This window comes from Pangasianodon hypophthalmus, chromosome 14 (genome assembly GCF_027358585.1).
Source record: "Pangasianodon hypophthalmus isolate fPanHyp1 chromosome 14, fPanHyp1.pri, whole genome shotgun sequence".
Classification (NCBI taxonomy): Eukaryota; Metazoa; Chordata; class Actinopteri; order Siluriformes; family Pangasiidae; genus Pangasianodon; species Pangasianodon hypophthalmus.
Window position 1 is genome coordinate 5464019 of NC_069723.1, and position 23874 is coordinate 5487892.

Sequence of the window (23874 nt, forward strand, 5' to 3'; positions counted from 1 at the left end):
CAGAGAATTAAGCTTGTAATTCCCGAACTCCAACCAGTAAAAGCCAAAGAAAATGCCGTTGAAATCAAAACTTGATATTCCTAATCAGCCTGGGGTAGTCTTCTCAAACACCAGTTCCTTCCCAATTTACAGAGTGTCAAATCAACATGGCTGCTCACGACATCAGAAATAAACAAAGTAGTACTATACCTTTAAATGAGTTTTACTGTATATGCAAGAATTTGCTTTGGTTTATTCACCATAGAGACATAGTCACTTGTTAAATCTATAAAACTGACTATACAGATCGCTATACAAAGACGAACATACAATAAATGCAGAAATAAAATACAGAAATATTGAAGTAAAAAAAAACCCTCTGAAAATCAAGTTTTATATCACATGAATGTGAAATTTCTCAAACATCAAAAACAAATCAATAATATAAATATCTCCTCGTCATATTACCACCATGTATGTGTAAAATTACATTATATAATTCTAAACCAAGCTTTCTATCAAGTCTCATTAAGGAATTGTACTATTTTTTTTTTTGAAATTTTTTTTTTAGAAGTATAAGGATAGTTACAGGATAAATGCTCAATAGTCTCCCGTTCAAAAAAAACCCAAAAAACTAATTTAAAAAAAAACAACTACTTAACCCTTTCTAGCAGTATGAAAATCGAATGGAAATCGACTTATCAGACATTTTCAATCAGTATAAACAAATGAATTATTTTATTGCTGCAAGTCTGTTATAAGATTAATCGGGACACTGCTGGGTTTCTGTGTAAGTATCATGACTCTGTATTTAGCTGCTGGTGAGCAGGGCAATGGGAAATGGGAGGCGGGTGAGCCCCCTGCAGGGCAAACAATTCACACATCTCCACAATAACACTGGTACAGAGATAAAACGGGCAGCACAGCTAAACCTTATATCATTTAACACAACCAAAATTATAACATTTAAACTTAGTAGGCTAGGTAAAAAAAGAGAAATACTTACGAAAACTGCAAATTCTTAAAGCCCTAAGTGTCATATGAGCCCCCCCACCACCCCCCCATTCTGATCTTAAAAGAAACTTCTCTCGTTACGTACACAATAAAGATTAAATGTCCTCCTACATAAAAGAAGAAAAAATTTAACTGGAGGAAATGAAACCTTGTTAAATAATTTTCTGGCTATTCTGTTTGGACATTTCCCCTTCAAAAGATCAACACCACCTACAATTATAGAGCGCAAGACATTTTATTTAATCAGTATTATTGTTAAAAAAATAACATTGTATGCTATCTCGAAATGGGGTAGAGGACGTGAATTGGGTAACCACATCGGGTAACCACAGGCACAGGCAAAGTGAGTATGAATTAAAGGATTTTGCACACTATGTAGTGCCCAAAGTCGTTTGGGATTCGGCCATTTTAAAGTTGCGCACTGGAGTAAAATGGCGTCCTCCATAGGAACTGTCACACGATTTCGCTCGCTTTTCTTTTTCACGTCAACAGTGAAACAATATGTGTGTAACACACCAGGACGGATTTTCAGATCGTGTTTCTCTGGCCGTGCCCAGAGCAGGAGCAGCCTTTTCGAGCACTTTAAGGAGGGCTACAGTGATAAACCTAAGCTGGACATGCAGAGAATCTGTGAACACACCGACCAAGTCATTGCTGAGTTGGAGAACAGGAAAGGAGATTTAGGGGCAGTCGATGTCCGAGCTGTTGTAAGGATCAGTTTAATGTCATGTGCTTAATCTTTACAGTGTATAATAACCTCTGATTATTCGTTTGCTCTCACTACGTTAAATAAAGCTATCAGAATTTCTGTTGTCTGTTAGATATCAGCGTGGAAGCAGCTGCAGGAGGTGCAGAAAGAGATAAACGAGTTGGAGGAACATAAGAAAATGATCAGTGACAAAGTCCGGACTCTTGTGGTCAGTTTTAGTTTGTAGCTTTTGTGGCGTTCTGTATTTTATTTTAAACTAACAATCCCGAAAACCTGCAGTGTGACCTTTCAGTTCTTGTGCACCTCACCAGATCATGCTTAATTTCTGCTTTTGCTAAAATGGACATGCCAGTGCAGAGAAACAAAACAATCAGTGAAGGAGAATTGAACATTACTTGTAAACAAGCATACACTGTATTATTGTTAAAATGAAAGTGATAGCATTGAGCTTAATGGGTGCTTACGCTAAGCGCACAAGTGTCAACATTTCGTAGCCTGCTAATGGCCACAAAAGGATTTGTAGATAGACCTACTCATGATGATTACTGAAAAATGAATACCCAAATATTTGGCTAGCACAAGTAGTAGGCACAAGAGTTTCCAGTTTACTCTGTGTGCCTATAATGGTACACAGTGTTCAGCACTGTGTGCCAAAATGTCTAGCTGGCCATTTTTCTGAAATTTTAAAAGACGTAACATAGTCTGGCCCCTATTTGTTTTCACCTTTCTGTAAAGTTTATTAAAGTTCACTTGCACTTCTCTGATTCTAAGTAAAGAAGACCATCAAGCCATGCACACCAATTCCAGATTCACAGTCTACATGCGGAATTTGATGCAAATCTTTCTTTGTTACAGGAGCAGCATGACAAAAAAGTCCTGTCTGGTGTAAGTTCTGTCTTTGACACGATACGCATCATTAATTATAATGTGATATCTGACCTTTCAGACAGAGTTAGCTGTTTTTTTTGTTTGTTTGTTTTGTTTAGAAAAGAAGAGAGTTTGTTTGATTTACCGATTCTCTCTGTCTTCTTCCTCCCAGCTTATGGCATACAAGTCTTTGAGAGAAGAAGGCCGAAGGATCAGAGTGAGGTTGAGTCAACTGTACTCACGACAGAGTGACTTGGAGGAGGAATATTATTGTCGAGCTCTGAGGCTTCCCAACAGAACACATCCAGATGTGGTAGGGGTTCAGTCCTTCTAGTCACTAATAGAGTTGAAATCGTATGAAAATGAGTGCACAGTATCTGCTTACGACTTCACATATTCACATTAAATGACATTGTAGCTCTATACCAGTATAAATATTGCAATAACATTGGCGGGGAAACTGCTCAAATATGTTTTTTAAGAACCTTGTTCTTGGATTTTAGGAGTGTCGGCAAACAAAGCAGGAAATGCAGTTTTTAAACAGTCTGGGTTTACTTGGTTCACCTTTACAGTTCCAAGGTTTCCATCCACCCAGTGCTTTGTTGCAATTTATTTAAATAAGGGGCTTATTATCAAACTTATTTTATAAAAGGGTGTGCACACTTGTGCAACCAGGTTAAATCAGGGGCATCAAATGTATTTTAGGTAACAAGCCACATTACACTTGTAATGTCAAGTTAGCCAGACCAAAAAAAATCAGTGTAGTAGACTATTAACTATGAGTTTGAATGTGATTAGTTAATTCTGAGCACAGACACATACCTCAGTATAAAAGGGTGTGCACACTTGTGCACCCAGGTTAAATCAGGGGCATCGAACTTATTTTAGGTAACAGGCCACATTACACTTAGTCCAATGTCAAGTTAGCCAGACCAAAAAAAAAAAAATCAGTGTAGTAGACCATTAACAGATTGACAGCTCTTCTTAAATGTGGGCATTTAACAAAATTAACAGTGGCTATAAAAATGAGTACACCCCTGTTAAAATCGCAGGTTTTTGTGATGTAAACAATGAAACCAAGATAAATCATGTGAGTTTAATTGGATATAACAACCAGCAAAATTCAAGTGGAAACAAATAGAAACCTTTTAGGGAAAAAAAAGATCCAATAATCTGGTTGCATGAATGTGCACTCCCATTAAGTAATACTTTGTTAAAGTGCTTTTTGCGTGTAATACAGCACACAGTCTTTTTGGGTAAGAGTCTAACAACTTGGCACATCTTCATTTGGCAATTTTATTCCACTGATCCTTGCAAAAATGCTCCAGATCTATTAAATTGCGATGAGGATCTCCTGTGCACAGCCGTCTTTAAGTCATCCCACAAGTTTTTGATGGGATTTAGATCTGGTATGTGACTACATTGGTCTCATCAGACCATAACACATTTTGCCACATGGTTTGGCGTATGTATGGTTTGGCGTATGTATGGTTTGGCAAAAATGTAGGCGGGCTTAGAGTTTTTTTGCTTCAGAAAAAGCTTTTATAATCTTCATTTTGGGTTAATCACAATCACTTCATTGATGACAGGTGTATGGGAATTATATTTGAATATGAGTTTGAATGTGATTTGTTAATTCTGAGCACAGACACATACCCCATTATAAAAGGGTGTGCACACTTGTGCAACCAGGTTATGTTTTTTTTTTTCTTTTTTTCCCCTAAAACATTTTTATTTGTTTTTCTGTTGAATTTTGTTGGTTGCTATATCACATTAGTGGAAAAGATCTGATATTGGTTTAATTTTTTACATCATGAAAACCTTCAATTTTAATAGGGTTGTGTAGACTTTTTATATCCACAGACTCTGAGTATCTTATCAGTACACTAAACTGATATGTCACCTCCAAAACAAATGAACAGACTGCAAGTCATTACCATAAAAATTGATGATATGATCCCTATTATTTTGGTAAAATAATAAACATTTTGCAGATTCTGAAAGGGGGTGTAAACTTTTGACCTCAACTGTGTATATATATATCACATATACACATATACATACACACAGTGGGACAAAAAAGTATTTAGTCAGCCACCAATTGTGCAAGTTCTCCCACTTAAAAAGATGAGAGAGGCCTGTAATATTCATCATAGGTACACTTCAACTATGAGAGACAGAATGGGGGGAAAGAATCTAGGAAATCACATTGTAGGATTTTTAATGATTTAATTGGTAAATTCCTCGGTAAAATAAGTATTTGGTCACCTACAAACAAGCAAGATTTCTGGCTCTCACAGACCTGTAACAACTTCTTTAAGAGGCTCCTCTGTCCTCCACTCGTTACCTGTTTTAATGGCACCTGTTTGAACTCGTTATCAGTATAAAAGACACCTGTCCACAACCTCAAACAGTCACACTCCAAACTCCACTATGGCCAAGACCAAAGAGCTGTCAAAGGACACTAGAAACAAAATTGTAGACCTGCACCAGGCTGGGAAGACTGAATCTGCAATAGGTAAGCAGCTTGGTGTGAAGAAATCAACTGTGGGAGCAATTATTAGAAAATGGAAGACATACAAGATCACTGATAATCTCCCTTGATCTGGGGCTCCACGCAAGATCTCACCCCGTGGGGTCAAAATGATCACAAGAACGGTGAGCAAAAATCCCAGAACCACATGGGGGGATCTAGTGAATGACCTGCAGAGAGCTGGGACCAAAGTAACAAAGGCTACCATCAGTAACACACTACACCGCCAGGGACTCAAATCCTGCAGTGCCAGACGTGTCCCCCTGCTTAAGCCAGTACATGTCCAGGCCCGTCTGAAGTTTGCTAGAGAGCATTTGGATGATCCAGAAGAGGATTGGGAGAATGTCATACGGTCAGATGAAACCAAAATAGAACTTTTTGGTAAAAACTCAACTTGTCGTGTTTGGAGGAGAAAGAATGCTGAGTTGCATCCAAAGAACACCATACCTACTGTGAAGCATGGGGTGGAAACATCATGCTTTGGGGCTGTTTTTCTGCAAAGGGACCAGGACGACTGATCCGTCTAAAGGAAAGAATGAAATGTATCGTGAGATTTTGAGTGAAAACCTCCTTCCATCAGCAAGGGCATTGAAGATGAAACGTGGCTGGATCTTTCAGCATGACAATGATCCCAAACACACCGCCCGGGCAACGAAGGAGTGGCTTCGTAAGAAGCATTTCAAGGTCCTGGAGTGGCCTAGCCAGTCTCCAGATCTCAACCCCATAGAAAATCCTTGGAGGGAGTTGAAAGTCCGTGTTGCCCAGCGACAGCCCCAAAACATCACTGCTCTAGTGGTGATCTGCATGGAGGAATGGGACAAAATACCAGCAACAGTGTGTGAAAACCTTGTGAAGACTTACAGAAAACGTTTGACCTCTGTCATTGCCAACAAAGGGTATATAACAAAGTATTGAGATGAACTTTTGTTATTGACCAAATACTTATTTTCCACCATAATTTGTAAATAAATTCTTTAAAAATCCTACAATGTGATTTCCTAGATTCTTTCCCCCCATTCTGTCTCTCATAGCTGAAGTGTACCTATGATGAAAATTACAGGCCTCTCTCATCTTTTTAAGTGGGAGAACTTGCACAATTGGTGGCTGACTAAATACTTTTTTGCCCCACTGTGTGTGTGATTATTATATATATATATATATATATATATATATATATATATATAATATAATTTTTTTTTTATATTTTCTTTTTCAGCCCATTGGAGATGAGAGCCAGGCAAAGGTTGTTGAAATGTTCGGACATAAAGCTGGTACATAAATTACACCATATATAACAGCAATAGAATTTTGCTGCTTATTTTACCTATTCTTCAAATAGTTCAATTAAGCAGGAACATCAGTAACTTTCATGGCACATTTGAGTATGCTCACCTTATAATTAAAAAAGTAAAATAAGTGTTTTTATTGACAGCCTTGCTTGCTTTTAAAGCGTTACTTGTGGATTTTGTTTTATATCAGAGGTGATTATACCTGACATTTTTTATTATCCTTTGCATGCATGCATTGTATCTACCACAGAGTTTGAATTCGAAGCCAAAGGCCACCTTGAAATTGGAGAAAATCTGGATATCATAAGACAACGGTAATGTACTTTCACCATCTCTCTATCTTTGTAATCCTGCGGTCACTCTTGTGAGTGACAAGTCACTTGTGTCGCTTGAGTCGATTGTAGTTTGTCTTTAATAGGTGTGAATTTTGTTGCTTGCGAGTGTGTACCAATTTAATGCAGTGTACAATTTACTTTTGTTTAAAATGTATTTCAAATATATTCTTATTTTAATAAAGTAAAAAATTGTGGAAATAGTTTGCTTGATGTACATTATATGCTAGACTTTGTATTGGCTTTGTTAGCAGATAGGCAGCACAAGCTAATTGTATTAACTATGTACACTCACTAGAGACACCAAAGACCAGGTGATTTTTTCCCCCTCCCCCCAGCTGTCCAGTTTGGGTGAGCCGGTTACCATGATAGCCTCAGATTCCTGTTTTTGGCTGACAGGTGTAGAACCCAATGTGGTCTTCAAGGTTAGATGGAGATGCTTTTCTGCTCACCATGGTTGTAAAGAGTGATTATATGAACCATCTGGCCATTTTCCTCTGAGCTCTCTTATCAACAAGGTGTTTCCACCCACAGAACTGTCGCTCACTCAGTGTTTTTTTTTTTTTGTTTGTTTTTTGCACCATTCTTGTCGAGCACAGGGTAAACAATACAAGATGTACAATTTACAGAACTAGACAAGACATAAATTGTAAACTGCACTCAGGTGATACCTTCCTTAATATTTGTACAATTGTAAGTCGCTCTGGATAAGAGCGTCTGCCAAAAGCCATAAATGTAAATGAATAAAATCATTGTCTGATAGTGTCAAAGGCATTGCATTCCAGTAAGGTATGATTGATAGTCAAAGGGATTTGACAGGGAACACATAATGGGGTTTCTTCACCCATCAGTAGAAATCCGTGTTTGAGTCTTGAATGACCCATTCGGCATCTAGTGAACAGGACTTGGTTGTGCCTAGACTTAATGTTAGAAGGGGACCTCCTTTTTTATACTGGGTTTATTTCATGCAGTTTATTATTGATGCATTCGTTCCATTCCATCTGCTACTTATTAGAGATGTATGAACTTACTAATGCTCTAAGGTCAGAGGGTGGCATTTGACAGTCAGAGATTTCCAGGTTGAGGGCCTCCTTAGTGGCCATGTCCACTTTCTCATTTATATATAACGTGTGTGTGTGTATGTTTGTCTAAATGGTTTAAAGAATGCAATGCAAGCTAGTGTTTGTACTAGCTACAAACACTCTCTAGAGACACCAATGATTTCTGCTACTTCTTTCAAAGCTTTATTTGTCAGAGATGTCGTTGAGATGTCGTATGTTATAAGAGATGATGAACTCATAGTTATAAATTTTTTCTTCCATTTTTTCCGAGAGCCTATACACAGGAAATAATTACAGGTAGGAATGAAAAGTGTGAGTGGGAAAATGAAAAAATGTCTTACCACATTTAATTGGTATGAGGGATCATTTGAGCCAGTCGATTGGATTTGTTGCTTTACTGCATTATACCTAATTTGCATATATTTGAGAAAATCTCAAATCACATGTCGCTTGTCGTGTTTATGCTCACAAGCATGAGCACGATAAATTCTGAGTGGGTTTTTTGATCTTTGCTCTTGTACTATTTTTTTTTTCTTTCTTTCTTTCAGGCGCCTTGCTCATGTGTCAGGTCACAGGTCGTACTATCTGAGGGGAGCAGGAGCCCAGCTTCAAATTGCATTACAGAACTTTGCTCTTGACCTCCTTCAGAAAAGGGTCAGTGTGGCCTGTGGGATCAGGTGAATGCTTAGACTGTTGAGTACTCGGGATTCTAGCATGCGTTATTTTAATAAAAAAACTCTAACTTGGAGTAACTAACTTGGAGTTTGCATTTGCCTAACTGTGTCTCATGCATATTTATGGTCTGAATTGTACGTGCATGAGCTTGCATAATATAGATTTATAGAAAGCTTGCATAAAAAGTCTTTATACTTGCACGTAACACTAGGGGGCAGTGTTGCATGAACCACATCAGAATTTATGGACGAGCATAGAAAGAGAAAGAGCATAAACAAAGATGATTTCTGTTTCATGTTTTTCCAACAAGGCATCAGGAAAGGGCCATTGCCACTTCTGGTCAACAGTTCAACTGTTGCCAAGACACTTTACTTTGAATAAAAAAAGACAAAATGGTTCCCCTGTGTGATGTGCTTGGTGTCCATGATCACCAGGGTACAGTAGATATAGACTGTATTTTTTTTTCTCTGTTTTCAAACCATTTTTCTTTTCACCTCACCTAATTCACACTTACTTCATCTTTTTTGTAATTTGGCTCCAGATTGTGGCTTTCTTGGGAGCTGTTACTATATATATAATTTTTTTTTTTTTTTAATTGGTACAGAGACAATTATTATTATGAGACAAATAACTTTCGCATCTACCTCTGAGAAAGTATTTTTGTCATTTACTCGTCAGTTATCTGTGTGAGCTTTGCTTTTTTTGGAGTTTTGTGCACGTCACCAAATGCAAATCAGCTGTGCCATATACATGCCTGGTATAAACCTTCAGACTAAGGCCAGAAAACATGCCTTATATGGGTGAATAGCATTCATAAACATATTAACATGAGTATGAAGAAAATCAGTGTTTCCAAAACTTTTGTAAATCTGGCAGAAATTTTTAGTATGGCTTATGCAAACATTTACACACAACTTCACTAAAACATATGAGGCCAATTGAGGGTACACCATACACATTCACACAAAATATATTATATTTATCTACAGTAATATACACTCACTGGCCACATTAATGCATTGAGCTGCTGGCACATGATTGGCTGATTGGATAATTACATGACTGTACATGTGTACAGCCATTCCTAATAAATGGTTTGTTGAGTGTAAATGTATACAGATAAGATAAAAATAGTGTTTCACTGAATTTTAGTTAGCTAGCTAAAAGGTTAGGTGATCCTTTTGAAAAGAATTGTAAAAATAAATAAATAAAATTAAATAAACTACATTTCAGCTATGGATTCAATATAGGCTTTGTATACACAGTGCCTCCAGCAAGTATTCATCCCATAGTGATTATTTCTCTTTTTGTTGTGTTGCAACATGAAATTTAAGCACATTAGAATGGATTTTTGTTTCTTCTCCTTTTGAAGTGATCCTCTCTACAGAACTACACATAAATAAGTTATTTAGATGTGCTCAGAATTATTTAAAAATTAAAAAAAAAAAAAAAAAAAACGAAACACTTATTGAAACCTCCCAGAGTCAATACATAGTGGCTTGTCCTTTTGTAGCCATTACAGCTTTGTGTGGTCTTGGATATGTCTTTATGATATATGAGCCATATACTGTGGTTGAATTTATGCAATGTGTTTAGGGTAACAGAGAGAAAGGTAGGAAGGTAATTCAGTTGATCCCATACCCCCACCCACAAATGTATAACAGTGTTCTAAATGACTAGTTCCTTTTTCTGGCCTTACTCTGGAAGTATATTCACAACAAACTCTGGAAGCGGTTTGTTTTTCCATCGGCGTGTTTTTAGGGAAAGAACCTTTTGGTGTCCAAATAGATACTGCAGTTTGGCTCACAATTGAGTGAATGATCAGGGCTTTTTTCTTCATTTTCTCCCAATTTGGTCATTCGGTCACAGAAAGGGTGAGGGGTGGTATATTACAAGGCATGTGAAACCAGCTACAAATACACTGATCTTCCGATGATAGGCTGTTCTGTTGTGCCACTTGTGGCTTAGTTGCTGCTGCTTTATTTGTTTATTTATTTATTTATTTATCTATCACATCTTGTTTTTAATATTAATGCTTTTAATATCCATCTATGCAGAGGGAGGTCCCATATCAAACATTTGGGTGAAGAATATGGTTTGGCCTCCCAAATAATACATTCTAAAATTAGGAAGATTAAATTCTCCATGATCATATTCCAGAACCAATTTATCTAGGCTAACCATAGGGGTTTTACCATGCCAGAGGAAGCATCTCATCAATCTGTTGAGAAAGGAAACATAAGACCATGGCAACAGGATAGGAATGTGACTGCAACAAGAGGAATTTGGCTAATTGCAGTAATTTTACCCAAAAGCTTAAGAAGTTGGTCCATCCTTTTTTACGTTGTCTACCACCCTCACCAAAAAAACTGGTATAATTTGTGTAGATTCTATTGATTGTTATCAACATATATAGTATGTAGAACCAGCTGTTAAGCATTTGAAATGAAGCATGTAACCAATTGTCTCTGGAATATTCACATATAAGGAGACTTTTTGGAAATTTGCATAAGACATAACTGGGTTAATATGCTTTAAGTATTTATGCTGAACCATAGGAGAAATACTTTGTGTACCTTTCAGGGGTTTATCCCAATGGTTGTTCCAGACATGCTGAAAGGAGTCGTGTTTGTAAGTAGCTTTTCATCTATTTCATAAGTACTGGAGCAACGAATTATATTTTTTTAAATTCCATTTTCTATTTAATTCTATTTCTTATTTAATTTTTATTATATGTCTAAAAATTTACTTTATTTAATTTTTTAAATGTTCAAGCAATTTGTATTGTGTATCATGTCTGAACAAAGTGCACAGAATAGTGCCTTAAGACAACAGCTTAAGACAGACAATGAGGCAAAATCAAGAAACCTCAAGAAACCTAACACAAGATTTTCTTAAATTTGAACCTGTACCATCCACCTTTAAGAACAATTTAAGCTTTTGCGGTATAACAATTTAATCGCCTCTGCCCGATTTTACACTATCATGATATCCAGTGATGTTTACTCCAATTATATTACCTGACTTGCCAATCTTTATGAAATTTGCGTAGGCGCTTCACAATTTAACATTGCCCAAAGAGCAGTCTCAGACATGTTTAAACACCTTTGAGCTGTGGATCAACTGTGGAAAAATGTTGACCACGTAGACATTAGGCTTACTTATTCACTTGTTCACGGTAAAAAGATTATAAAAGTGCACTGTTTTAAAAATGTTTATTGTGCATTACTACAGAATCATCTAAAAAGCCACCATCCAGTTTTCACAATTATTGCTGGCAGAAAGCAGTTCCCAACTGCACAGCTGATAATATTATGACTCCCTATTATTGGCGGAAATGCTAATTTTCCCTGTGTTTTTTAGGCTAATAGTTTTGGACAATTAAATAGTTTATCACGATTTTTGAAATGATAAGTTGTGAGCAGGGAAAAATTAATATTGCACAAGCCTAGACCAGTTGCACCCTAACTGATGATTCGCATTCATCTGAAGTTTGCCACTTTAAAGGCTCGGTCTTCTGGATGCCACAACATTATAAAGCCACTGTGACCCCCTTGGTTCATGTCTCTTTGCTCAGGAGGGTTGTGGGATGCAACCTTATGCACAACACTCGCAGGTTTACTCCCTGGACCCAAGCCGCTTCCCCAACATTAATCTTGCTGGAACAGGTGAAGTCGGAGTTGCAGGTAAAAAGCTGCAACAGTTCATTTATAAATATTGCGTGGATGATCATTTTTACCTTTACCTCTGTAGCCCTCAGTAGATATGTGAGCTCCATTTTCAACCCGGATTTAAAGAATAAGGAATTGCAGTTTTCAAAAAACGAAATTTTTAAATCAACTTTTTCAATAAATAGATATTGTGTTATAATAAAACACACTAATTTATGGTTTTCCTGATGCACCTTTCAAGGTTACTTTATGGACCATGCTGTGAATTTGAAAGACCTGCCAGTAAGGTAAGAAAAGTCTTGTCCTGATATTCACAACATGGTGCTCTGCTGTAAAATGATGTTCAGAATTTGTTATATGATTCATATTTGGTTAAATCAGTTTTCTATGTGTGTGTTGTACTTTAATTTTGAAGGACAGTGTGCAGTAGCACATGTTACCGAGCAGAAACTGATACAGGCAGAGAAGCCTGGGGCCTCTACAGGGTTCATCACTTTAACAAGGTAATGTAGCGTTGAGTGACAGCAGTTATATTTTAAAATGAAATGAATATAAATGAGGAAAAAATGTGTGTCTATCAGAGCTGATTAATGTGCATTTGACTATGTTGATATGTTGTGTTTGTTTCTTCTAACATTGCTGTTTTATGTCTATGAAAAACAGTCAGCTCATTTCATTTCGTCTTTCAGGTGGAGATGTTTGGTGTAACAGCAGATGAAACTGGTCAGGAGAGTTCTCAGTTGCTGGATGAGTTTGTGTTGTTGCAGAAGGAGATTTTCTCTTCACTCAAGCTCCATTTCAGGTTATCACATAATTTAGTATGTATAGTCATTGTACCTTTTGATGAAATTCATGTTGCAACAAATATTGATCAGATTTCTTTGATTGTTTATTGTAATTTCTTTCATAGAAGTAATATTTATCTGAATCTCACTATTACATTAGTTTTTAAAATGTCCTGTGAAATCTGGAACAAATAGGGTTTCTATAATGGTACTGTCGTGGCAACTACATAGATTTCAACTATGTAGAACATTTGATTAGTGAGATCGAAGTAAAATATATACATTTTGAAATGAAATATACTTTTAAAACGTGCAGTTCTAAAGGTCAGTGGTATGTAGTAATACTGATTGGTGGATTTAGTGACTGTGTCCTGCCATTTTGTACAGTAATGTGTGTCTTTGGTTGAAATTTTTGTAAGAATGTACAAACATGGCAAAATTAATTGGATTGAGTAGTCAACATTTCATGATTCTGAACATTCTGGATAGCTGGAATATAAGCTTTAATTTTGCTTGAACATAAGCACACAATTTATACATACACTCACTGTCCACTTTATTAGGAACACCTGCACATTTATGCAGTTATCCAATCAGCCAATCATGTGGCATCAGCTCAGTACATAAAATCATGCAGATACAGGTCAAGACCTTCAGTTAATGTACACATCAAATGTTACCCAGTTCTAAAAGGCAAGCTATGAACAGATACTGTCGTACCAAAAACTGTGATATTTTGTATTTATTTAGCAGTCATATCATTCCTTTCCTGATTTATTCATTTGTTTTAAATAAAGCTATTTGTTTTTTTTTTTGTTTTTTTTTTAAATTTCCTTCAGAGTTTTAGACATGCCCACTCAGGAGCTGGGGGCACCAGCCTTCAGGAAGTATGACATTGAAGCGTGGATGCCAGGCCGTGAAAGTTATGGCGAGGTAAGAACAATAGTAGCAGTCCTAAATGATGCTTCAAATCTGGATTAATCAGCTCTGGATTTCACTTGGATTTGCATTTAAAAATATTAGCCTTAGTTAATCCAAAAATGTGTCGTATGAGTTCCAGAAGTTACAAATTAGAACATAACCATAAATGCAAGAACATACATACAAAGTCACTGCATGTCTACTGTGATATTCTGAGGTATTTTTGGTAATTTTATTGTGCATTTAGAACATTACCGTATAATCTATTACCAGATATTGATGCAAATCTAATCATAAATCTTATGGTGAGGCAGCACACTAAGGAATATATAAATGTTTTATTTTGTCTTAATATTTTTCTAGATCATGAACTGTTTCAAATTGTGTTTCTTACCCGTTCATTAGATCTCCAGTGCATCTAACTGCACTGACTACCAGAGCCGGCGACTGAACATTCTCTATGAGAGAAATGATGGCAGTTATAAGTATGCACACACAGTGAGTGAAATCTATTTGCTGTCTCAGCTGAGTATGTAACTAAAGGCACAAAGTTATTTTTTTTTCTGTTGTGTCTTTGCATTGTTAAAAATATTTACAGTATGTTATAAAGTGTAGTTAGCAAGATATACAGTCCCCTCGCAAAGTATTGGAACGGCAAAGCCAATTCTTTTGTATTTGCTATACACTGAAGACATTTGGGTTTGAGACAGCTTAGAACATGGCACCTGTTGTTTGAACCCACCCATTTTAGTGATCAAAAATATTGGAAGATGTGACTGATAGACATTCAAACAGTTAATAGCTCTGAATGTCTACTCTTGGTTTGAGCCCTGGGTTTCACTGGTGAAGACTGCATTTGTTGTTAAAAAGGATAAACCTATATGAAAACCAGAGAGCTGTCTATTGGAGAAAAGCAAACCAATTTTTCAGAGCAACTGCACAAGCATTAGGCATAGCCAATAGAACAATTTGGAATGTCCTGAAAAAGAAAGGAAGCACTGTTACATTAACCACAACCAGACATCGAACAGGTTGGCCAAAGAAAACAACAGGAGATGATGACAAAAACATTGCGATAGCTGTGAAGAAAAACACATAAACAACAGGGCAGGGTCGAAGGTATCACAATCACAAGCAGAAATGTAGAGGCCATACCACAAGATACAAACCACTCACCAGCAGTAAGAATCGGAAGGCCAATTTGCAAAGAAATACAGAGATGAGCCACAAAAGTTCTGGAATCAAGATTAACTTCTACTAAAGTGAAGGAAAGGCCAAAGTGTGGAGAAGGTAAGGAACGGCTCATGATCCAAAACACGAGTTCTTCGGTCAAGCATGGTGGAGGTAGTATCATGGTTTGGGCTTGCGGGGCTGCTTCTGAAACAGGCTCACTAATCTTTATTTATGATGTAACTCATGATGGTAGCAACAGAATGAATTCAGAAGTCTACAGAAACATTCTGTCTGCCAGTTTACAGAGAAAACTTGATGTCAGTGGGTTGCTGACTTGATGCAGTTATTGCAACCAAATTTTCAGTGTTATTTACTTTAAGATTATCTGTACCTATACTTTTGCTCAGCTAAAAATTGGGTGTTCTGCCACCAAAGGTGGCATGTTCTAAGTTGTTTAACACATCTAGATGTAAATATGAGGAAATGAAAGGTGAAATTCTGATCTCAAACCCAAATGTCTTCAGGGTAAAGCAAAAGTATTAGCCTTTCAGTTCACATACTTTTGGAAGAGACTGTATTATTTCAGAAAGGTGCCTCATTGAAATAGAAGGAAATACATTCACTGTCACAAACAATCCCAGGAATAATAACCAGCAATATATCTGTTTGATTCTAGGTGAATGCTACAGCTTGTGCTATTCCACGCACCATTATTGCACTTTTGGAAACACATCAAACAAAAGTAAGGTTACATGTTAATATTCACACATGCACACACGCGCCCACACTCAGACACACACACACTGAGAGCCTGAGAGAGATTTTTTTTTATTTTATTTGGTTTCTTGCACAGGCATGTTTAGTCACAATAATATGGATTTACTTTCTTTGGGTGAATTAATGTGATTGTTATCAGACATTATTTTAAGCGTGTATAGTAAATTGTATAGAAAATAAGTATTTTAAGTAAGTACTTTGCTTATAAAATCAGCATTATTTCATTAATACATTTCTGGAAAACTCTTAAGCTGGATATAATTAATTGTAAAGATTAAATTGAGAGTTTTTTAAATTCTTTTTTTATTATCTGTTTTCTGATTTAGGAAGGAACTGTACATGTTCCAGATGTTTTGCAGCCTTACCTTGGCTTAGAGGTGATTGGAAAGCCTTCATACACTCCCCTGAAATACATCGGACCAAATCAGCCCAACCGTACACCTCATTCCATTTCTAAAAGCTCCAACTAACATTAATTTTACAGTAATGTTTGTATGCACAGTTTTTTCTATATTTTTTGAAAGCCACATTCAGGTTTTTGATTGTTGAGTTTTGATTGTTGCTGCTTGTTTGTCTCCAATTACTGCTTTTGAGTTTCCACTGCCCACTACATCATTTTAAGGGCCTTTAGAGCCTTTTATGTGCTGTGAATATGGAAAGATTGTTGCATTGCAGTTGTTTTTGTTTGTAATTCCTATTGGTGTGGGCTAGGCTTTTCCAGTTTAAAGAGTAGGCGAGGTCATAATAAAATTACCAGCTGTGCAGTCGGGAACTGGTAATCGCAAAAACTTAGTTAAACATAACAGCACGTAATGTTCAAGTAGCCGACATTTTTCTTTGTTGATCTGCACAGTGTTGACCAGGACAGCGCCAGTCAAAAAGGAAAAAACAAAACGTTGTATTTTATCACCTTTTAATTATCATCAACATTACCATTATTTGTAAAATGTTTGATTTTACACTTCGTTGTATGCCTATTTAATTTTTGGGGGGTAAAATTTCTTTTTTCTCTCTCTCTCTCTCGCTCTCCATCACTCTCTCTCTCTCTCTCTCTCTCTCTTTTGGCCAAAAAAACGAAAACCGTTTTGACAAATTTTGGCTGAAATTCTTTGGTGCCATCTTTAATAAATATAGTATACTGATGTTAAATATACACTTGTGTAATGTTTCCAAAGTCAAACAAACACTGATAGATTTTATTTCACATTAATGAACTCGAATTGTTCTCCATTTACCTCTGCAGAAAGCGTTTGAGCCGCAGGGTTGAGAGTGCATGAGATTGGGGATGGGGGTGCAAATCATTACAGATTCACATGTCTATTGACTCATCTCCCATTTTACTTGGAGAAAAATACTGCTCATTTAGCATATGTTTGAATGGTAACTTGTACTAGTGTTACCTTTCCACATTTCTGCCTCCAGACTCTCAGAAGAGCCTCCATTCTCGGAGAGCTCCAGAGCCGGAGTGCAATAACTTTTTGCCATTCTTGGGTAATTTCCATTTTTTTGAGTCTTTTCCCTTCACAGTGATAAGTCAGAGGAGAGTGCTGCTGAGTGGATGGCCTTTGTTCCAGTCAGTTTCACTGTGGGCTAATGGACTAAAAAAAAAAAAATGTCAACCCCCACCCCAAACTACAATAACCATAATACAGTGCACCTAAACATTAACCATTTACTCCAATAAAAAATGCATTCTCCAATGTTTTTCTGGAACTCCTATGCAAAATATGCAGTGGTTGGCAGGCTGGTAATATAAATGGGCAGTAAATGTCACTGGATATTGTGGAAATGTAATATCGTGTATGGACGGTAATATCTTTATTTCACACAAGCCTAGTGTGGCCTTTATTTCACATGAACCTCAGATCTTTACTGACACTTAAACACAGTTTCACGCGTTTTGAAAAGTATAGATTCTTACAGTGCTCTTACTCAAAACTGGGATATTTATTTTTACCTGGACTTTAGTCATATGTACTTGTACTCCCAATGGACAACATTATTGTGCAAATAAAAATGATCAAGACTGAAAAAGAATACTGAAATCATTTTAACTGCTATTTACTTAGTGATACATAGTGATATTAAAACTTATTCCAGCTGTACTGTAGCTAATACTGTCTGCTCAGATATTGTCTTGTGTCATATGAAGAGCAGGTCAATGTGGAATATTCTCACATTATAAATATTGATGGTGAGTATTCACAGTGTTCTTAACATATATAGTTTGCACATCTAATCTATTAGTCATTTAGGGAATATTCAAGCTGCTGAACACTGTAGCCCCCAGAGACTTAAGAGGATTGCTTCATTTGTTAGAAATGCTGACTATAAATGGTAAACACTGAGTCTTGCAACCAAGATGTCATGTGGCAATTCTGCCGCACTGTATAGCAGACACTCAAAATAATCTAAGGTTAATAATAAATGGATTTATTTTAGGACAGAAGAGTTTATTCTTTCTGGTTTCTCAGTCACTTGATAAACAGTTAGACTTATTTCTGTTTTGTTTTCTTGTTTATTTCAAGAGCTAGAAAAAGAGGCTATGAGCGACTGTTTAGAGCTGCTGTAATGTAAGTGATAAGTTGTGGACATTGCATAACATTAAATGTAACTAGAGTATTAAAAACTGGTGTTTGTTCATTAATAAGTTAAAATTGTAATTGTTGGAAAATTGTGTAAGTGGAATGTACATGGGGATGTGCATTGCATGTGTGTAATGGGTCTGTTTATATAGGAAGCACTAAAAATGCAGAGTACATACCAGCAATATATGTGCTTCACTGTAAATTTAATGAATCCGTCTCAGAATATCCCCTAGTAAGTATAGAATTTTAATTAGAAATTAAAATTAAAAACTTTCAAATAAGTCAAAATTATTGGAACCTCAATTTAAACTGAGATTAATAATGATCAACTTATTCCTTCGATGATTTTCATTTTAGAGAACCAAGACAACGAACACGAGTCGAAACGCTTAATTTTCTTTTCCTGCTGAGAAATCTTTCTGAAGAGAGTTTAAAAAAAAAAGTGTGAGTGAATTATTGCTCCTAACCAAGGGCGAAAATCTCGTTTCAGTTTAGGGAGGGAAAATGAGCATGACATTTTCTCAAGAGCATTTCCTGAAGCAGAGGAAGAGGTTCCACAGTCCTGTTGTAGCAAAGCACTGTTAAAAACCAGTCCCTCTTGTACCATGCCACAGTTAAAATCACAGAGATCACATTTTTCCCCCATTCTGGTGTTTGATGTGAACATTAAACGAAGCTCTTGACCTGTATCTGCATTTTTTTTGTATTGCGCTGATGCGACGTGACTGGCTGATTAGATAACTGCATGAATGTGCAGGTGTAAAAGTGTTCCTAATAAAGTGGACGGGAGTGTAAGTTATAGTAGGTTTAGGTTAAAATCTTTTGTTAGCTGACGCTTCATTGCACAATAGTCCAGTAGATGGTACTGTTGACTTATCGTGTACCAGCGGGCTTAACTCGCAGCAGCAGAAGAAGAAGAAGACGCAGCAGCAGAAGAAGAAGTGCAACAACGAGAGGAGGAAGAAGAAAAGATCTTTAGTGAATGTCTGTAAATATTGAGCTGCCACTTGCTTTTTACAGTAATGTCCCAGCAACCGCCTCCGCCAGCAAACCCACAGGCAGTACTTCAGCAGCCTCCACAACAACAACAGCAACAGCAGCTCAACCAACAGCAGGATTTCGACCCTGTTCATAGGTTTAAAATGCTGATTCCTCAATTAAAAGAGAGTTTACAGGTTTGCTTATAGCTTTATTTGTTATATAAACGATAGGCTTCATTCATATTTATAAAGAAATTTATGTAGAAGCACATTAATCACCTTCAACTGATCTTCTTTTGCGCTTTTGTTTCAGAACGTAATGGCCATCGCTTCACAAAATTTTGCACACAATACAGCAATTGATAACGGAATGTAAGTACACATCGTTGTTAACTTAAACAAATGTAAATAATGTATATTTAATACACATTGTTAACGAAGTCGAGTACTTGTACTTCAAGTTCTAGTCGTATACCTGTTAGAAGTCTTTGGGATATACTACAGATGATTTGAATAATTTATGTTGTCCTGGTTCAGTCTACTTTCTTTCTGATTTTTATGTTCACAGTAATTAACTGGTTCCCAAAGTTTTTAAGATCCCTTTTCAGCCCCCTGTATATGTACCCATTTAAAAGTATAATGGAAAATATTGTCTTTATGATATTTGTCTGAGGACAAACATAAGTGCCAGGAATTTGCAGTCAGGGAAAGAACATAGTGATAGATAAAGAGATCGGAGATTGATGTCTCCAGGTTTTAGTGAAATGCATGCCAGTTCTAGTCTTAAGCTGTTCTGAACATGAAGTCTGTCTGTACTTCGTTTTAGTGCAGTGAGGGCAGAAAAGCCACTCTCACCAAGGTAAGTTGTTGAGGACAGTGAACTTGTGAAGTTGTCTAAAAGTCCATCATTGGTTGTTGTGTTGATGTTCATTTTCTCTTCATTTGTGACAGTCTGTTAACTTCTAATGACACAAGTGAAACCCAGCTCATCATATTTCGTCTTTCTGTCATTGCTTGTTATTGTGAAGTTTTCCTCTGCCACAGAAGATGGGCTTCACTTCACATTAGACTTACCTCACCCATCCTTAGTTTTTCTATATTTTTCTAACTTTTTAGCTGAACTAAAGTAGCTTCTGATTTCTATATTTAACCCAGCTAAGAAGTTCCATATTTAAAAATAAATTAAGATGGTTTTAGCTTTATTATATTTTCTGTTAACATTCACTATAAGGGGTTGGCATGGTGTCACAGTGAGTCAAATTGCCACCTCACAGCTCCAAGTTCCCCGGTTCGATCCTGAGGCCAGGTTACTGCCTGTGTAGGTTTATGTGTTCTCTCCATGTCTGCACTTAGTGAATATGTTTACTGAAGATGAGTTAATGCATTAGAATGCATTAACCCTTACATAAACTTTTCCCTCCCAAATTTCCAAGCCTTCTCAATAAAGAATTGATCAGTTACGTTGTTTTTGAAACCCATTTCCATCCTAATATTAAAATGCTGCTGTCTCTCATACATGCCTTAATGATTTTTTTCCCTTTATGCATTACATCTTTATTATTAACACATCTTTATTAAAGCCAAGCTGTGTGCCTAGTTTTAATTACTTAGTTATTGACTGTTTTTCATTTTAGAAAGAGTAATGATTCCACAGTTCAGCGATTTGACAAGAGTTTAGAAGAGTTTTACGCCCTCTGCGATCAACTGGAGCTCTGTCTGGTAAACATCAACTATCAAATTGCATTTTACAGAATATTCAGAATTTTCTTTATGAACAGCTATTTTACAGCACTCTTTGGAAAACTGCATTAATTTGAATTCCATGCAATGTAACAGCCATTCTGTAGTGATCATTCTTTAGTGATGGACTGCATGTCAGAATAAAAAAGGAGTAGATTATTGTAAAAATGTTTAAAAAAAAAAGAGTGACACCATGTTAAACTGGAGTCCAGCTGACAAATCCAACAGAAAAAAAACAGACTAATCCTTTGTGTCTTTTAGCGCCTGGCTCACGAGTGCCTCTCTCAGAGCATTGACAGTGCCAAACACTCTCCAAACCTGGTGCCTACAGCGACCAAACCTGACACAGTGCAAACAGAGTCTCTGTCTTATTCTCAGTATCTCAGCATGATCAAGTCTCAGATATCTTGTGCTAAAGACATCCATAATGCTCTGCTGGAATGCTCCAAGAAAATAGCGGGAAAGAGTCAGCAGCAAGGCATCCTTTAATGGTGCTAAATTTCAGGTGCTGTGAGTTTGCTTCAACTTACATGTCCTTAGATCACCCTGTGAAGGAAGGTGTTTTTAGATGGGGTTTGTAAATAAAAAATAACACAAAATAAAATTTTGGTTGAAAAAGTGTAACGTTGGAAAAGTTCTAGGAAATGCACATACTCATTGGTTGCTTAATTAAACTGCTTAATTAAATTGTGATAATTTGTGCATTGATCAAGAACCTGGCATGTGTTTTTATTTGTGAGCTTAGACATTGTCATATTTTAAGACATATTCTGTCAGGTCTATTTTTTAATAAGGTGTGCATAAAATTAAAACTAAATTGACAGCAATATATTCAACCCTGGTCAATCATTTGTTTAGTTTTGCTCTGTCAATGAAAATAGTTCCCATAGAAGCCACAGCTTGATACAGTATTGCATGTTGCCATGCAGCACACAGACTGACTGACAGCCCGTAGTATGTGTCAATTTCAATGCAATAAAATGTTGCTAGAATTGGAATCTTATGTAGCGAACACTGACAAGCGGAATGATAGAAACAGTACAAGGTACCAGTGCTGTTTCACTAAATATCAGCATTCTTGGAATGCCATTTTTCTAATCGAATTAGTCGACTGGAACTAACTTATATAACTAGACATATAAATAAACAACAACAACAAAAAAATCCAAAATTAACACAAATAATCAAACAACTTTGTATTTACATTCATCGATCTTGTAGTACAGTTTTGTGTTAATGTTTGCATAAGCCAAAACAAAGTAAAAATTTCCACTGGATTTACGAAAGTTTGGGAAGTGCTGATTTTCTTTGTACTCGTGCATATGTTGATGAATGCCAGTCACCCATAAATTGTATGGTGCAATTGTATCACTAATAAAGTGTTGCACAGCATTAAAAGGAAATGCCGTGGAAAATGGAACCGACTTGTACACCATCTGAGTCATTTCAGCTTTTTACACAGCGGCATTCTTAATTGAATGATTTGGGCCAAGTGTTGCCAACGCTCTAGCACCACAGTCGGATCAAATTTGGGCCTAATTTGGAAGTACATTTATGGTCATAACTTTTGAACCATGTGTCCAAAATTTAAAAGCTAGGCATCCCTGGATTCCCTGGGTCAGGGCGAGTTCAAATTATCTACTCCTCCTACTCCTCCTCAGCTACTCCTCCTACAAATTTTGTCCAAACATCTTCAGAGTAAGCCTTACAAAAGTTATCAAAAATTTTTTTAATTGGTCCAAAGGGTTTGCCCGTAATGGGCCAACGAATCTGTTGGCCAAGCCGCCAAACAGGAAGTGTATCTCAGCAACGACTTTGTGCACTGACAGAAAACTTGGTATGCATCTTCAGGACCTTGTCCTGAGGCTATGCAATAAACTTCGTGTTGGTGCCACCTACTGGTCAAAAGTTTCAATAGCTTGCCAAAAATGCTTACATCTAACTGCCATTTTTGCTCCTCCTCCTCCTCCAATTTTTGTCCAATCTTCACCATATTTGGCGCACATCATTTTGAGACCTGTCTGAACAAAAGTTCTCAAAGGAATTTTGATATTCAAACCTGTTCTCCTGTAACGCGCTGGCAAATGCAAAAAACAGGATGTGAGGATGTATTTCAGCAATGCATCTACGTATCATCACAAAACTTGACAAGTGTCCTCAGGATCATGCCCTGAATATACCCAAGAAGTTTTGTGACTGTGCCACCTTGTGGTCAAGAAATGTAACAACTTTCTTTTTTTTTTATATCATTTGAAGAGTTTGTGATAAATTTGAGTATGCAGAAGTGAACACAAACCAACATCTGAAATTCAAGCGTACTTCCTGTCGACCATCTGGGATTTTGTCGCTACCCCTTCTACAGATTTTCTCCAATCATCACCAAATTTGAAAAACGTCATCTTCAGAGTAAGCCTCACAATAATTATCAAAAGAATTTTGAATATTTTTAAGATTTTGAATCTGACAGCGAAGCCACCAAACAGGATTTGAGGCTGTATCTCAGCAACGACTTTGTGCACTAACACAAAACTTGGTAAGCATCTTCAGGACCATGATGTGAGGTTATGCAACACATTTTGTGCCAGCATCACCTACTGGTCAAAAGTAACAATAACATGCTAAAAAATGCTTACATCTAACTGCCATTTTTGCTACTCCTCCTCCAAATTTTGTCCAATCTTCACCAAATGTGGCTCACATCATGTTGACACCTGTCTAAACAATGCTGCTGCCCATTTGTTCATCTAGACCCTGTAAGTGGTCAAAACATACACATCATG

General features: G+C 36.7%; 2 protein-coding genes across 4 annotated transcripts; both read left to right on the top strand.

Moving 5' to 3' along the window:
* Positions 1–1376: 1376 nt before the first annotated feature.
* On the top strand, positions 1377–17455 carry sars2 (seryl-tRNA synthetase 2, mitochondrial). 2 transcript variants are annotated; one of them, XM_026924259.3, is made up of 16 exons: positions 1378–1700; positions 1815–1910; positions 2558–2587; positions 2742–2882; positions 6319–6373; positions 6642–6705; positions 8333–8438; positions 11043–11090; positions 12037–12145; positions 12372–12417; positions 12546–12633; positions 12820–12932; positions 13755–13848; positions 14242–14334; positions 15686–15751; positions 16113–17455. In XM_026924259.3, exons 1-16 carry the CDS (start codon positions 1425–1427, stop codon positions 16254–16256), a joined length of 1569 nt encoding a protein of 522 aa, XP_026780060.1. In that variant the 5' UTR covers positions 1378–1424; the 3' UTR covers positions 16257–17455. The 2 variants fall into 2 exon arrangements, with proteins under 2 accessions (XP_026780061.1, XP_026780060.1); XM_026924260.3 differs by lacking the exon at positions 1815–1910 and having other exon boundaries at positions 1377–1700.
* A 1786-nt stretch (positions 17456–19241) lies between these two features.
* med29 (mediator complex subunit 29) lies at positions 19242–22514 on the top strand. Of its 2 annotated transcripts, XM_026923960.3 has the most exons (5): positions 19242–19549; positions 19668–19726; positions 20181–20213; positions 20989–21073; positions 21356–22514. In XM_026923960.3, the coding sequence occupies exons 1-5, from the start codon at positions 19397–19399 to the stop codon at positions 21581–21583; spliced, it is 558 nt and encodes a 185-aa protein (XP_026779761.1). In that variant the 5' UTR covers positions 19242–19396; the 3' UTR covers positions 21584–22514. The 2 variants fall into 2 exon arrangements, with proteins under 2 accessions (XP_026779761.1, XP_026779762.1); XM_026923961.3 differs by lacking the exon at positions 20181–20213 and having other exon boundaries at positions 19250–19549.
* Positions 22515–23874: the final 1360 nt, after the last annotated feature.

Coding starts and splice junctions, on each gene's coding strand:
- sars2 (XM_026924259.3), top strand. CDS start 1,425: ATGGCGTCCTCCATAGGAACTGTCACACGATTTCGCTCGCTTTTCTTT. Junction 6,706..8,332: donor CTGGATATCATAAGACAACG/GTAATGTACTTT, acceptor TCTTTCTTTCAG/GCGCCTTGCTCATGTGTCAG. Junction 13,849..14,241: donor GCCGTGAAAGTTATGGCGAG/GTAAGAACAATA, acceptor CCCGTTCATTAG/ATCTCCAGTGCATCTAACTG.
- med29 (XM_026923960.3), top strand. CDS start 19,397: ATGTCCCAGCAACCGCCTCCGCCAGCAAACCCACAGGCAGTACTTCAG. Junction 19,550..19,667: donor AATTAAAAGAGAGTTTACAG/GTTTGCTTATAG, acceptor CTTTTGTTTCAG/AACGTAATGGCCATCGCTTC. Junction 19,727..20,180: donor ACAGCAATTGATAACGGAAT/GTAAGTACACAT, acceptor ACTTCGTTTTAG/TGCAGTGAGGGCAGAAAAGC.